The 14,342-nt window shown below is 46.8% G+C and overlaps 1 protein-coding gene across 1 annotated transcript in view; it reads right to left on the bottom strand.

Annotated features, from left to right (window-relative positions):
* Nucleotides 1-12,528, bottom strand: part of LOC144128867 (attractin-like protein 1) — an 82,159-nt gene extending 69,631 nt beyond the window's left edge. Inside the window, exons 1-5 of the mRNA XM_077662677.1 lie at nt 12,458-12,528; nt 11,290-11,444; nt 10,317-10,404; nt 4,029-4,093; nt 3,789-3,935 (exon numbers count right to left, since the gene is read on the bottom strand). Of these exons, the coding sequence (XP_077518803.1) occupies nt 3,789-3,935; nt 4,029-4,093; nt 10,317-10,404; nt 11,290-11,444; nt 12,458-12,528 (526 nt within the window). The remainder of the gene's footprint in view (nt 1-3,788; nt 3,936-4,028; nt 4,094-10,316; nt 10,405-11,289; nt 11,445-12,457) is intronic.
* Nucleotides 12,529-14,342: the final 1,814 nt, after the last annotated feature.

Below are 14,342 nucleotides of genomic sequence, written 5' to 3'. Positions count from 1 at the left end.
ACGCGTACAAAATGTGCTCCGACCAAGGAAGGACGACCGCCTCCTCGACCAGCCGGACGGCAACCCGCGAATATACCTTCTCCAATGATCCCACTGTTTGACGGGTGTCAATATCGGTAATGCGAATCTCGGCCCCTCTCCTGTTCAAAAACGGAACTTTTGAGCCGCCCGCATTAACCTCTTCCTCAGAGAATGAGACTACTACCTTCCCTTTTCTCAAAAAATCCTGCCCTAATATACCTGACACTCCGTTTGGCAGAGACACCGTGTCCGGGCATACGTAGCAGGGGTGCTCCAATGCAATTCCGCCGAGAGAGAAGTGTAACCGGTAGAGTCCACTTATGCCAAGAGGATCCCCCGTTATGCCTACAAATTTGGTTGCCATACCACCAGACGCTTCCAACACCTCGCGGTCCCCCTTCCTTCGAAGCGTGTTAAAACTGCTCTCCTTAAGCAATGTCACCTTTGACCCCGTATCTATCAACAATTCCATACAACAACCATTTAACTTGCAACGCACAACAGGGCATGCCTCGTCGGCCACACAAACTACCACCACCTCATCATCTACTGCTCCCTCCCCACGCTCCTCAGGCTGGGGAGGACTAACTAGTTTTTTGACTCGGTATCTGGAGCCCCGCTGTAGGCTTGCTTAGGGCGTGTCTCGCCTGCTTCTCTTTGTGGCTCCCCACGGCGCACGTTTTGGCAGAACCTGGCGATGTGTCCGCGACCCTGGCAAGCGAAGCATACGATTTCTTCAAAATCTCGCATACCGCGCCTGTAGCTTTGTGGCGGTCTCCGGTTTCCAGCGAATGGGCGCTGTTGAGCGCGCGCTTCAACCTGGCATTCTACCTGCTGAGATAGCAGCTGTTCTAAGCGATCTAACCGCTCTGTCAAGAGAGCAACCTCAGGGTTGAGCACCGCTCTCTCTATGACGCGTACTCTCGCTGCGGCTGTTGTTAACGCCTCATTTTGTTCCTCATCCAATGCGGCCTCCACGGCTTGGTCGAAATTGCTCGGCTTGCGCGAGAGCACGAACCGGCGCACGGGGTCTTGCAGACCAGCCACGAACAAAGCGGTCATTTCCTCTTTAAGTATATCCTCCGCGTATTTCTTCTTAAGCTGGTCTCCTTCCTCCTTCTGCTTAACGTATCGCGCGCTAAGCGCTGAAGCCGCGACGCAAACGTTCGCACGTCCTCCCCTACCATCTGTCCGGCGTCACGGAACCTCTGTACTCGCACGTGACGTGGTTCAGTGTCAAAATGCTCAAACGCGAGCTTCTTAAATTCCGCAAATGATTTTGTGGATTTTACTTTTTCGTCTCGCCATGCAAAATCATGAGCAGCTCCTGCCATCTTACACCTCGCCATTCCCAGCATTTGAGCATCGGACCATCCCCCCATTTTCCCAATCTCTTCTAGCATGGAAAAGAAATCGCAGATTGGAACCCCTGTCTTATCTCCCGTAAACGTCGGAATGACGCTTCCTAATGCCAGCATGCTTGCTCCGAGCGACGGCTGTGGAGTGGGAGCTCCCTCAGATACAGTCATTTTTTTTTCAAGCCCTCCAGTGCCTCAAGCCTCTCAAATGGGGGTAAAAGTCCCACAATCAGTCCCGTGATTCCCTTTTGATTACAATTTTGAAGTCATGAATGTCACAGCATTCAGAGGACATTTGCTTTTGAGACCCCACTTCTGACACCAGTGTGATGACCCCCATAATGCGCAGGTCCACACGGGACGGAGAGGCAAAGAGACACCGTATGGCTCAGTTTAAACAAACAGGTATATTCAATAATTACACATGGTTAAGGTTATACATCAGAGGCTGGGGCGTCCGAGCTTACGTGCCGACGACTTCATGGGGGCGATGGAGTGGCTCCGGAGTTGGGCTCGAGCGGTTGCTGGCAGAAGCTGCACGCCGTCGGGCTTCGGCACTGAAGGCCCTCTTGGCGAACGATGTCGTCCTGAGCGTTCTTCTTCCGTTTCTTCGAGGATGGTTCACAAACCCTTCCTCTAGTGTCGTTCGGCTTGGAAGATGAACAGGAGGCGAGCTTGTAGATGATGACAGCAGAGCATAATTTTACAACAGAACAAACTTTGCACTACTTTACTCATCGACCGGGCAGGTTAGTGCCTAAGTAGCATCACATTACATGCTAAGCATGGAGCCCCAGCTCAGACTGGACTGCATCCGTTTACATGTGCTTTTAAGCACTTGATTAACAAAGGACTAAGGGCGGTCATTTCCAGTGGCCCGCCCAAAGCATCAATTCTCCAATCCAAAATAACATGCGAGATGGGGACCACCCCTTTGGGTTGGGCTTAGCCTCGAACCCAGAGTCTGTTAACAATACAAACAAAATAAACAACAAAAACGCCACCACTCTCTCTCAAGTGAGAGTATACACAGGCTCTCTCTTCGGAGCTAATTCACTAGCGCCTGTCTTTCCACATTCTTGGCGAGTACTGCCTGTCCGCCATGACAGGTGTCCGTCGCGGCCCTTCTGGGAAGCTGTGGGTGCCTTCCCGGCGATAGCCCACGACAAAGGGGGGGGGGAGGGAAAGAATGTCGTCTTCGCGGTATCGCATAGCGTCGGCTGTGGTACGGCGCGCTCTGGCCCGCTGACAGCTCCCTTGTCCTGGAATGTAACCGGAAATTGGGGAGGATAAAGCCTGTTTCCCCGGGGCGGCGGCGGGTCCGGTTTTTCTGGTCGTCACTCAAAGAGCATGGCTGGGTAATTGATGATGCCGCTGTCACGGGTCTCCGTCTACGCCGCGCCGTCGAACGTGGATCCTCGTAGCACACACGGAATGTCACAGCGTACTTAAAAAAGAAGTAGGGCTCTATGCACTCATTTGAGCTAGAAATTGCAATTCGAAGTTATCGGCTTTAAGCCGATACTGTCAGCGACGGTTATATTGAAGCACCCTGAGCAATGTCATAAACTAACAGCACCGTTGTCTGCTGCAAAACTGCCGCGTGCACAGTGGGTGCGGAGCAGAGCGCACGCCTTCCCGAGCTCGCCCGCAGCACATTATGATGAAGTCGCCGAGACCGGGCAAAAGATAGAAAAAACAGAGAAGGGCACAGGCCTTTGTCGCCCGCCAACTTCCCCCCTTCACTCCACAGTAACCGACGGCGGAGCGTGGGCTGCGGTACGGCGGTGCCTGCCTTCAAGAATTTATATACACCTAGGCAGGTGAGCGGCCTACCACAAAACAGGCTTCAGAGAAACAGACAGACAATGATTAAATGTGGGCAATGCACGCTATAAGTGCTTGCGCACTAAAATATTCTCAAGACTTGCTGCCATGCCCTCTGAATGAGGTGCATAGGGGGTGGCCTGGCATGCCCGTTCTTTAGTGTCATCCTCACAGGTAGACGTAGACAAGTGTCACTGCACTACATAACACACACATACAACCGTCTCTTTAGAGCCTGTCTCTTTCTGCCACTGATCAAGACTGCCACCCCACAGGAGTACTTCCCCCTGTTCCTGCAGTAACCATTTCGGTGGCTGGCAGACCAACTTACTGCCTCATGACAAAGTGCCACATAGAAGCCATCACTTGTAAAATTGGAAGTAGAGCTAGCTATGCAAAATATGGTCACAGAAGAAAAGAGCAACCAGAAGGCTTTCTACACTTTCCTGTCACAAAGGATTCCAAACGACCATGGAAAAAAGGTCTCTCTTGAGACACAGAAGCCGAAAACATAGAAGCTGGTGAGAGTTCCGTGCAAAAAAGAATCAGTCAAGTAGGGATTTGCTCACAAACAACGCCTACCAGACTTTCGAGGACATGTGTGAATTCCCTTGGTTGCATTGAAGAGGTGAAACGACTGGCAAACCTTTTTGTCCGGATTCCAAGCGCACTTGATGCCAGTTGCTGATGTAATGCAGTTCTCAGGGGTGGAAAAGCTTCGACATGACCCTGCAAAATCAGATGCCAGTGTCCATGGAGTATTAAACAAGTAGAAAGATGGCAAGCTTGCATAAGGTTTTGACAGTTCTCTTTAGAACCTACCTGGTGTAAATTTGACGATACTTGTCAACATCTGGCCGTTAAATCCACCAAAAATGTACATTGACCTGCGGAGAACCACAAATTAAAACAAGACAAGTAGTACCTAGCCTAAGTCCAATTCTTTCCCTCCACTCAATAAGGCTTTGCATGCTCATACACACTAGAAATGCATCAGTAATTTATCTATTTATTTATTCAGCTTGCCCCTAAATACCCTCCTTCGAGGGTATTACATAAGGGGGGGGGGGGTCCACGTAAAAAAACATGTACAAGAAACATCATTAACAAGCAAAGGAACAATAAACAGACTAGGTATAACGTGGAAAAATAATTCAGCACCACAGAGCAAATAAAGAAGCAGGCGATAAAAAGCAATAAAATACAAATTATATGTTTAAAGAAAATGATAAGGCATAACGGATATGAAAAATACTACAGTGTACGTATTAGGCACGAAAAGAACAGAAGTAATCGCAAAAGTACAGCAAATGGAAAAAAAAACATTCAAAACTTTCGAACATTTCAAACATTTCAAATGCCAACGTCGCTGCAGATGAGAGCAACAAATGTGGAGGCATTCGATTCAATGGCTATGTGCGCTGGTCAATTGCTCCACTCTATGACAGTGCGTGGTATGAATGATTTCGCAAATGCAGACGAACAACACACAATGAGTAACTTTGTGCGGATGGTCGAGCCACGGAAAGAAGGCTGATGATGATTGGAAAAATTCGTGGTGAAGCGAAGAATGGTGACACAGTTTATGGAAGAGTGCTAGTCTTGATAGCGTATGGCGGTAGGACAAGTCTTCTAATTCGGCGCGATTTTTTAGGGCAGTGGTGCTGGTAGTCTAAAAAAATAAAATGCGCAGCATGATTCTGCAAGGACTTAATATTTAGCTATGAGACAGGCTTGATCAGGATCTCAGATGGCTGATGCATATTCAATCTTCGGACGAATGAGTGTGATGAATGCGAGTTTTTTCAGGTGCGGGGGAGCCAGTCTGAGGTTATGCTTTAGTAGGCCGAGTGAGCGGTTGGCAGACGCTAAATATAGATTAATGTGGTTAAGCCATGTTAAGTCTGACTGCAAGAAATTTTCGGTCTGCCAAACAGTATCAATTGTGCAAAAGCAAAAATTTATGCCTCAAGTAGATGTTATAGCTAACTAATATGCCTGCACTCAGTCCTAAATAGGGAAGTAAAAAGAATGCTAAGATACAATATTTTTTACCTGTATGTTGTTTGCAGAAACACTGAAGTGAATTCTCATTATCTCTCTCATAAGATACCAAATAAACCTAAGGCTGCGCTCCGCTGTTTCGTTTTTAACACTAAAGAAGAACATAAAAAAAACTTAGCAATGCCAACACAGCTCATATGACATAACAGCAAACAGCAAGATGCTGTTTACTATTATGTCATTATGCTGGCTTATGTACACTGGCTTATCTAGGGTAATGGCATTAGCTAAACCAACATGGCCTTGTCAGACTAAGCAGGCCTCTGTCACAATCAATATTGCTTACAATTTGCTCATGAGCACTTTATATTATAGAGTCATGAATGATGTTACAGGCATGAAAAACAAGAAGAGCATAATTGAAGCCACTGTATTCATGGATACAAAATGCTGATAAATAAATGTGCACGCGGTATAGAGAACACAACTGAGACAGCTGCAGTATATAACCTGTGTACGGTGCAGTATGGCATGAGGGGTTTGACATTCTGAAGCTGTGTGTGGGCTGAGAGATGCCACAGTGGAGGGTTCCAAATTCATTTCACCCAGTTTGGCGTCTTTAATGTGCATTGACATCGCACGGAACAGAGGCATGTTTGCATTCCAATTCCACTGAAATGCGGCCATGAAAGCTAGGATTTGACCCCACAATCTTGGGCTCAGCAGCCAAACACCATAGCCACTGAGCCAGTGCAGGCGGTCCTGAAGAGGTATGTGTGGCAGTGTAAGTTGTGTCAGATAAGAGAAAGCCTTGCGACTGAGATGAATGAAAGGTCTAATCTTAATGATATGCTGGAGAATATGTATAGTGAGGGCAACAACAGCAAGTCTCATGCTAACCCCTGAACAGTAGCCATGAAAAACCTGATGCAATCAATCTGCTGAGGCGTTACAGCAGCCTGTGACATGAGCAAGGTGCCACGAAGGCCGTGTGGGCATACTAACACTTCACCACGCCAATTAGCTGAACGTTTCAGCATTGCATTGCATGCTACTGCGGTCCAATCATGCAAGAAGCCATGTTTCTGCCAAGTATGGTGAAGCAGGTGTGTGGCTGCACATGGCACATTAAGGCAGCAGATTATGGTAGTGTACCATGCTATGTTAAAACAGCCTCATTACAAAAAAGCGCAGAGCAACGGAGCAGCCTATTTTCAGAGAAGCACTTTTAGCAAGTGTTATGGCACACACAAGGCATTCACCAGTTCTGACTGAACAAAGCAAATTCTGACTTAAAGGTGCCCTAAAGAGGAATCTGAACTATGCTTTTTACCAGGGGGAACTCTATCTAAATGCTCTGGGAATTCTTAGATACTTCGAATTATTGTCCTGTGTGGCCGATTACCCTAATTAAATCGTATTAAACGTCCCGGCTCCCGCTTTTTTTTTTAAACTAAACACGGTAGATAGGCGGAGTCAACCAACGCATGAAGCACCTTTCAGCCAGTCCCGTGGCGGCTTCGCTTTCGCTTTTATTTTGTTTTTGCAGTGAGAGCTACATTACAGCAGCCGCTTCGCCTCTTCAGCATGGTCGCACTTTCGCCGTGGTTGCACCGCTCGGCACGCCATCTGGCATGACGTCACTCCGCCATTACCTCGTCGTGGAGCAGACGCTGCTCGCCTCGCCAGTTGTGCGCATGCGTAGTAGAGGAAGAGGGGCTGTCACAGTGTGTATATACATACTGTTCGGCGTAGTGGGAGGCGAGCCGCAGCGTTTGTTCGGCATCACGTCAGCGTCTCGTCTACCGGCATGGTCACTCGGAACCCATAGGAGAGGGCGACCAAACACATGAGGGCATACGAACTAGCGTCTCCATATGGGGGTGGGGAGACATCGTGGGTAAAGCTCCTCAATTATCCCCTGTCTGTAGCTAATCGTACCATTCAGTGGCAAAGGGAACCTTATGCAGGGGCAAGGGGGACAATATCAAGGGTACAGAAGGGGCGCTGCTGCCTTCGCTCAAACGGGCCGCGGCTTTTGGCCACACCAATCTTCACCCACGAGGTATTTCCGGCGCCAACGCTGAGATCTGGCCTCGCCAGATATCTATGTATCCTTGCGTCACCTCGCCCCAAGCGCCAAATTTTCGCCTCCGGTGACGCCAGTAGCCCACACGCTGATGCGGCGCGGAGATATGCTGCCTTGTGCTTTGGCCGTTATTGAGAATGATGAGTCAGCAAGGTTGAAAGAAGCCAGACTTTGGCGTCGGAACGAAACAAGGACAAGACAGCATGCCGAAGAGACCGAAGAAGAACGTGTCAAACGTCTCGATAAGCGTCGTAATGACGAGACGGCTAGACGAGCTCGCTTAGCCTCCGACAGTGAATCCGCGACAGTAGAAGACGACGTGCCGAGTTTAGCGTCTCTAAAGGAAGCCAGACTTCAGCGTTGTACCGAAACAAGCATAGACAGAGATTAGCCAAGTAAATCATCAGTAGCAGTACATTGCTTAACCACAGTGAAGCCTAAACGTAGTCATGGCCTGTAGCTCTCGCTACCTACCAGGCTTAACCAGAGCTAAAACACAGCCAATTTTTTTTTAGATTCCTGTGAATAAACAGTTTCAGTCACAGAAAATATAGCCACAAATTAGGCCCACGGAAATAAAAATACACATGGACTCTGATTGACGTATCACCCTGCCGATGGCAAAGCGGCAAGCCGCCACGGGACTGGCCGACGCGATGGTTGACTCCTCCTACCTACCGCATTGAGTTAAAAAAAAAAGTAGAAGTCGGGACATTTCATCCGACTTAATTAGGGCAATCGGCCACACAGGACAATCATTCGAAGTTTCTAAGAATGCCCGGAACGTGTAGAACGAGTTCCTGCGGTAAAAAGACGAGTTAAGATTCCTCTTTAGTGCACCTTTAAAGGGACAGTGTGGACAAATTGAAGTTGGTTTGTATTGAAAACTAGGCCATTCTAATGACACAGTGACCATTCTCACCGAAAATGGAGCTTTTATAAGTAGGGGCCAGACTTTTCGGTACATACCGAAAAAGGTCAATATTCTTGGCATACAAGGCATAATAGCTATATGGCTGCTGAATGCTAGTTACACTCACTCAAAATTAACTAAGTAGGGAAAGTATCATTCAAGATTTCGTGGAGCTGGCATGTCAGACTAAATTAACTGCAGAACATTCTTTTTAGTACCTGTGACAACAGACCAAAACTTCCGTGGGTTAGAAACCAGGAACGATGGAATAGTGTTACTGGTATTAGATACTGCTGAACAGAATTCACCGGCAATGCGGTGATAAATGGACCAGTGATCAGGATGATTTGTAACTTTAGTTCAACGTAACACACTTTTTTTTGTTACGCAGGCAATTTAGCAAATTGTTAAACTATGGTAAATGGGGATTAAAAGGCACCCTTCTTTTAGGCATGTAGCGTTCAATTAAAAACAGAAGTTTGTTTTTATACAGAGACCAGTTTTCATCTATTGTTCACTGTGCAAAGTTCACGAAGCAGTCTGTAATGAGACTCAAACTCTGCTGCTATTGATGAAACATTGGCTCTGTTGTAATGTAGCATAATTTTTTAGCTTTTTTTAGTGAGAACATGTGCATTAAGAGTGAAATGAATCATTACATGGTCGCTTATTCCTTGCAGGAACATTAGAGATGAAACCAATACGCGTGTTTTGTGAACAAGTGAATGCTGTCTATGAACAATGCCTCCACCTTTTTGTGTGAAAGACTCTGCTACTGCCCATGGCCATGAATCAACTAACAGCAGCGATTTGAGAAGTCTGAATGTTTGGTGGCCATGCTGGTCACACAGTATGTGTTGCCTGCCGAGTCAGCTCCCATCTTTTGCATTTCTACCGGATGCAGGCAGCCTCAGACAGCGGACAGTACAGTTGGTACATTCTGTGCCACTAGTGCTGTGCTACTTTCGTCGCTGCATAGGCATAGAATCGATAGACGAAACTCGCGAAAACACACGTGATCAGATGCATGTAGATACGTGGCAACATATCGGTTATGCATAGCTGGCCAGATGTGCCCTCAGATGACTACATTCCTGTGGACCACAACGTCGCAGAGCCGCGTGCTCCGACAAAGCCGCTGAATAGCAAGTACGAGCACTCCCCTACTGCTAGAAATCTGATTAATGTGGCCAACCTGTCACCAGCTGCTATGAACGCTTCAACCATGATTAGTTACATCCCATCCCTAAAGTTGACTGTCGGCAGCAAGGGTCTTGGTGCGGAGAATGTGACCGCCCTGGAAAGCCTGAAAACAGCCGTGGTAGGGTCTGCTAATGCATAACTCCATTTTTTTTAGATATAAAGGCCACTTTGGCGGACTAATATTTTTGGCTTTTATGCAGAGTCCACTTACAACAAACATCGCATATAATGAATGGAATCCACGTGACCTTCAGGTTTGCTATAAGTTGGTTCGACTGTAACCTTAGGGTCATTTAAGGTGTACTATAAATAAATAATCAATAAGAGCCAGAGAATCAATTTTAACTGAAAGCCGCCGCAGTGGCTGAGTGGTTACGGTGCTTGGCTGCTGGCCCGAAAGATGCGGGTTCAATCCCGGCCGCGGCGGTCGAATTTCGATGGAGGCGAACTTTTAGAGGCCCGTGTACTGTGCGATGTCAGTGCACGTTAAAGAACCCCAGGTGGTCGAAATTTCCGGAGCCCTTCACTACGGCGTTCCTCATAGCCTGAGTCGCGTTGGGATGTTAAACCCCCATTAAACTAAACTAAACTAAACTAAACAATTTTAACTGAGAACAATTTTTCAATAGAGTTGTCCTCAGCATCCCTTTAAGCAAGTTCACAGCACACAGGTTTATTTGCGAGAGTTCTTTACTTACAGAAAGAACTGAAATTCAATCAGGACTAGTAAGAATAAGCAAAACAAGTAAAGACCCCCCCCCCCCCGCCCTTTTTAAAGAATATGTAAGCGAGTGCCAATATTTAAGTGTGTCACCTTCAGTAACAACAACCACAGCATTTTGAACAAAAACCCTTGCAAGTGAGCAAACGACTTCACAGCCACACAATGCTTATCACTCACTCGTTGTAGACCACGGCAGAGTGGCCAAAACGCTCTAGCTGGAGGTAGGACGATGAAGGCACAGACAACGTCTGCCATGAGTCGCACTCTACAGAGAGAAAAATGGAGGAAACAAGACATTGCAAAAGCCAGACACCCTTTCACAACAATTATTATGCTACTTGCTCTACCTCCTCTGATCTTAGAAAATTTTCTTTCATTCACAAAGGTGAAACTGCATGCATGTGGGCATCATCATCATCAGCCTGACTGTTCCCACTGCAGGACAAAAGCCTCTCCCATATCTCTCCAACTAACCCTGTCCTGTGCCAGCTGTGGCCACCCTATCCCCACAAACTTTTTAAACTCATCTGCCTACCTAACTTTCTGCCACCCCCTGCTTAAGCTCGCCTTCTCTTGGAATCCAGTCTGTTATGCTTAACGAACGTCAATTATTTTGCTTTCACATTACATGCCCTGCCCTAGCCCATTACTTCTTGATTTCGACTAGGCTGTCATTAACACACGTTTGTTACCCAACCCACTCTGCCCTCTACCTGCCTCTTAACGTTACACCAATAATCTTCCTTTCCGCAGCTCACTGCACTGTCCTCAATTTAGATTAAGTTGAACCCTTTTTATTAGCCTCCATGATTCAGCCCCATATGCCAGTATACCAGTAAGATACAGCAGTTGTATACTTTTCCCTTGAGAGACATTGATAAACTGCCAATCATAATCTGAGAGAACCTGCCAAATTGGCTCACCCCATTCTTATGTGGGCATATGTCACGGTAAAACATGCTGAAGTGTTCACCAAACTGCTAAGAAATAATGAGTGGAACAATAAGCCAAGACACAGGTTAAAGAGCAATTTTATGCACTGTTCCTATCATTCCAATACATTGTAATATCAATATCAAAAATTCAATTGAAAATTTTCTAGCAACAGCTCACTGGGGCAGCATAGTAGGCTAGCAACATGACAACTGACCTATGTCATAGGCAAGAAGGTCGGCAGAGAAGCACTTGTCACCCGTGCTAAAAGCAGTGTCATTGTGGGTATTGTCGCCAAAGACGAGCATCATTCGATGCAACAGCACTGCACTGTGCAGGTAGCGATGAGAGGCGCTGGGTGCCAGTAGTGTCCTACAATGACAGCCCAACACAGAACACAACTTAGCAAAGGGAGCTAACCACTGCCATAACTCTGTCCTTACCGCACCCACTGAGCATCATTAGCCCACTAACGATGACTTCGCGCTCCGATTTCGGAACCTTCTGCATTGCTTACTGCCATGCTGCAAGTCTAGCTTGTAGTCAACAAACCAAGTTTTCGTTTCCCATGTAGTTTTCTTTTTTTCCCACAAAGCACCATTTTTTAAACGCGCTGCGAATACACGGTACCACACTCACTGTCCTGTAATGACGACTTTCCGCTTGACTTCTAAGCTTTCCTCGTTTCTTATGGGCACACTGCGTCATCTGGCTTGTAATCATACAAATAAAATGTTGTTTTCAGACGTAGTTCTTTTCTTCTTGCAAGGCGGCATTTATTGAACGCTTTCCAAAGAAGCGGTAACATCAAAGTCACTTGGCAGCCTCTGCATGCACGACGCGCTCCAGAACATCGCAAATCTCAGGACTCCGCTTTGTGTGCGATTGATTTTATCGACTACTCAAGCAGCAGCAAGTCTGAACATACTGCCTTTTCGTCAGGATTCAGTTCTAATATCAGCGATGATGGAAACCAGCCTGTCCCACAGGCGGCCGCGCTCCGGTGCCCAACTATAGGGTTTCCAGTTATTGTTTTGTGACAAGAATACTACTCAAGATAGAAGTTTGATTTTTTTCACAAGTAGCGGCCAATAGAATACCAAACATATCACATATTACAGAAAATTCTTTGCATTTTTTCATTTTAGATACAAAAGTGTCTTCACAAGTTTTTATTTAAAAATCTTGTTTTTGGCAAATAAAATTTTCTGTAGCAAAGCACAACTCGTTATTCAATCTTATACAGTAAAACCTCATTAATTCGAAGTCGTTGGAACTGTGCAAAATATTCAAATTAACAGGGTTTTCGAACGAATTAACTGTCCACAGAAAATAAAAAAAGACCCAGGGAAAAAAATTGCATTGCGGGAACTCGCCAGCTTTACTCGACGGACTTTGTGGTTGCCGTATATCGTTGATCATTGAGCTCGTAGCCCTTGCTGGCAAAAAAAAACATGTCGACGCATACCCCTGCCCCGCGTGCTTCGTCCCATCACCGCATTCTGTTTTGTGGTTTCCCACAGGATGGCGTCGCAGCACGCGTGCAACTCAAAGCAACAAACGCGTAACGATGCAATCATAAGGAGAGCAGTCTGAAGCCAATGGAAATAAAAAGCGAAAAAAAAATTCCGTCCACCCTGCCTCCAACACTTGCGTGCTGCCCAACTGCAAGTGGCAAATTCAACCGCAAACAGTCTGTAGTTTCGGATTCCAGTGCAACACACACCCTGGACCCCCGGATATTATCGGTGTAACTAAGTTGATGGAGAAGCTGGTAAATGAACGCTTATCATGGTGGCTTGAGGACAGCAAGGCACTGTCATCATGTATGACAGGATTCCGCCGAGGTCTTAGTGCCCAATATAGCGTCTTAGACTTGATCAGTCCCATTGAACACCAGAGAGCTTTCGGCCTTTCTTTCTCCCTTAGCCATTTTTCTTGATGTGAAAGCTTACGACAGCGTGCTTCAGAGCTCAGTTCTAAACAGTTTGCAAGGCATGGGCATACAGGGCCATATGTTAAGATTCATTTACAAGTTTATAAGTGATCGCGCGGTTCGTGTACGGTTAGGGAGTACGTTAAGCACCGAAAGGGTTCTATCACGAGGTGTGCCTCAAGGAAGTGTTCTCTCCCCCACGCTCTTTAACGCCTTAATGGCTGGCCTACCAGATTCGTTGAAAAAAAGTTGCAGGCAAGTGCGTATGTCACTTTATGCTGACGACTACTGTATTTGGATGACTGGCTACCAACACAAGCGATTAGCCCTGATAGCTCGACAGGCTCTACTTTCGGCACAAGCTTACCTTCAAGGTGTGGGGTTGTCTCTGTCAGTGGACAAATCCGGCTTTATTCTCTTTCCAGGTGCAGGAAGACGTCAAGCGCGGTTCAAGATAGACCTCGGTCACTCTTGCATCCGTCAATTCAACCACGCGCGTTTCCTGGGCGTCATTATTGACTCCCGTCTACAGTGGCGAAAAGCTGTAGACGCGATTGTTTCATCTATATCTTCTCGTCTCAATGTGATCCGTAGAATTGCACGTGAGCAATGGGGAAACCATCCTTCTTATATGATCAAACTTCATGAAGCGCTGGTGGTCAGCCGGATAATGTATCAATTACCTTTAATTTCCCCCTCGGCATCACAACTTGAGCTTCTGGAAGTTGTCCACAGAAAGGACCTAAGAAGAGCCATTGGAGTTCCCCAGGCGGCTGCGAATAAGGCAGTACTTCATGAGTCCCTATCGAAACCTCTTAGCCTTATCGCTTCTCAGAGACTATTAATGCATCTTGACCGCTTAGGAGAGACGGTAGCTGGGCGATCTCTTCTCCAGCGGCTCTGCAAGAGATATGAGTCGAAGGCTTACTTGGCACTCAATACTTTTAGTTCTGTAGGCATTAATGTCCGAAGGCAAAGGAAACGTTTGAAACCCCCCTGGTCTTTTCCGACCCTCGACTGTAAGGTCACAGTTCCCCATGTGAGCGCAAAGCGCAGCTCTCCTTTGGCAGCAACGCGTTCGCTTGTACTGGAATACTTGGAAACAGAGTATGCCTGAAATCTTCAAATTTTCACGGATGGTTCTGTGGACAAGGTCAAGCAAGCTAGCGCAGCGGCTTTTTACATTCCTTCTTAGGACTGTAAGTGGTCCGTACGCTGTACTGCTGTCGTATCCTCCACAACGGCTGAAAGTGTTGCTATTGAGGGGGCTTTGCGGAAGTTAGGGTCTTGTCCGGCTCAACCTGTTGTCATCCTGATTCAAAATTTGCCCTTCA

This window comes from Amblyomma americanum, chromosome 1 (assembly GCF_052857255.1).
Source record: "Amblyomma americanum isolate KBUSLIRL-KWMA chromosome 1, ASM5285725v1, whole genome shotgun sequence".
Taxonomy (NCBI): Eukaryota; Metazoa; Arthropoda; class Arachnida; order Ixodida; family Ixodidae; genus Amblyomma; species Amblyomma americanum.
This window is presented reverse-complemented; position numbering and strand designations above follow the sequence as displayed.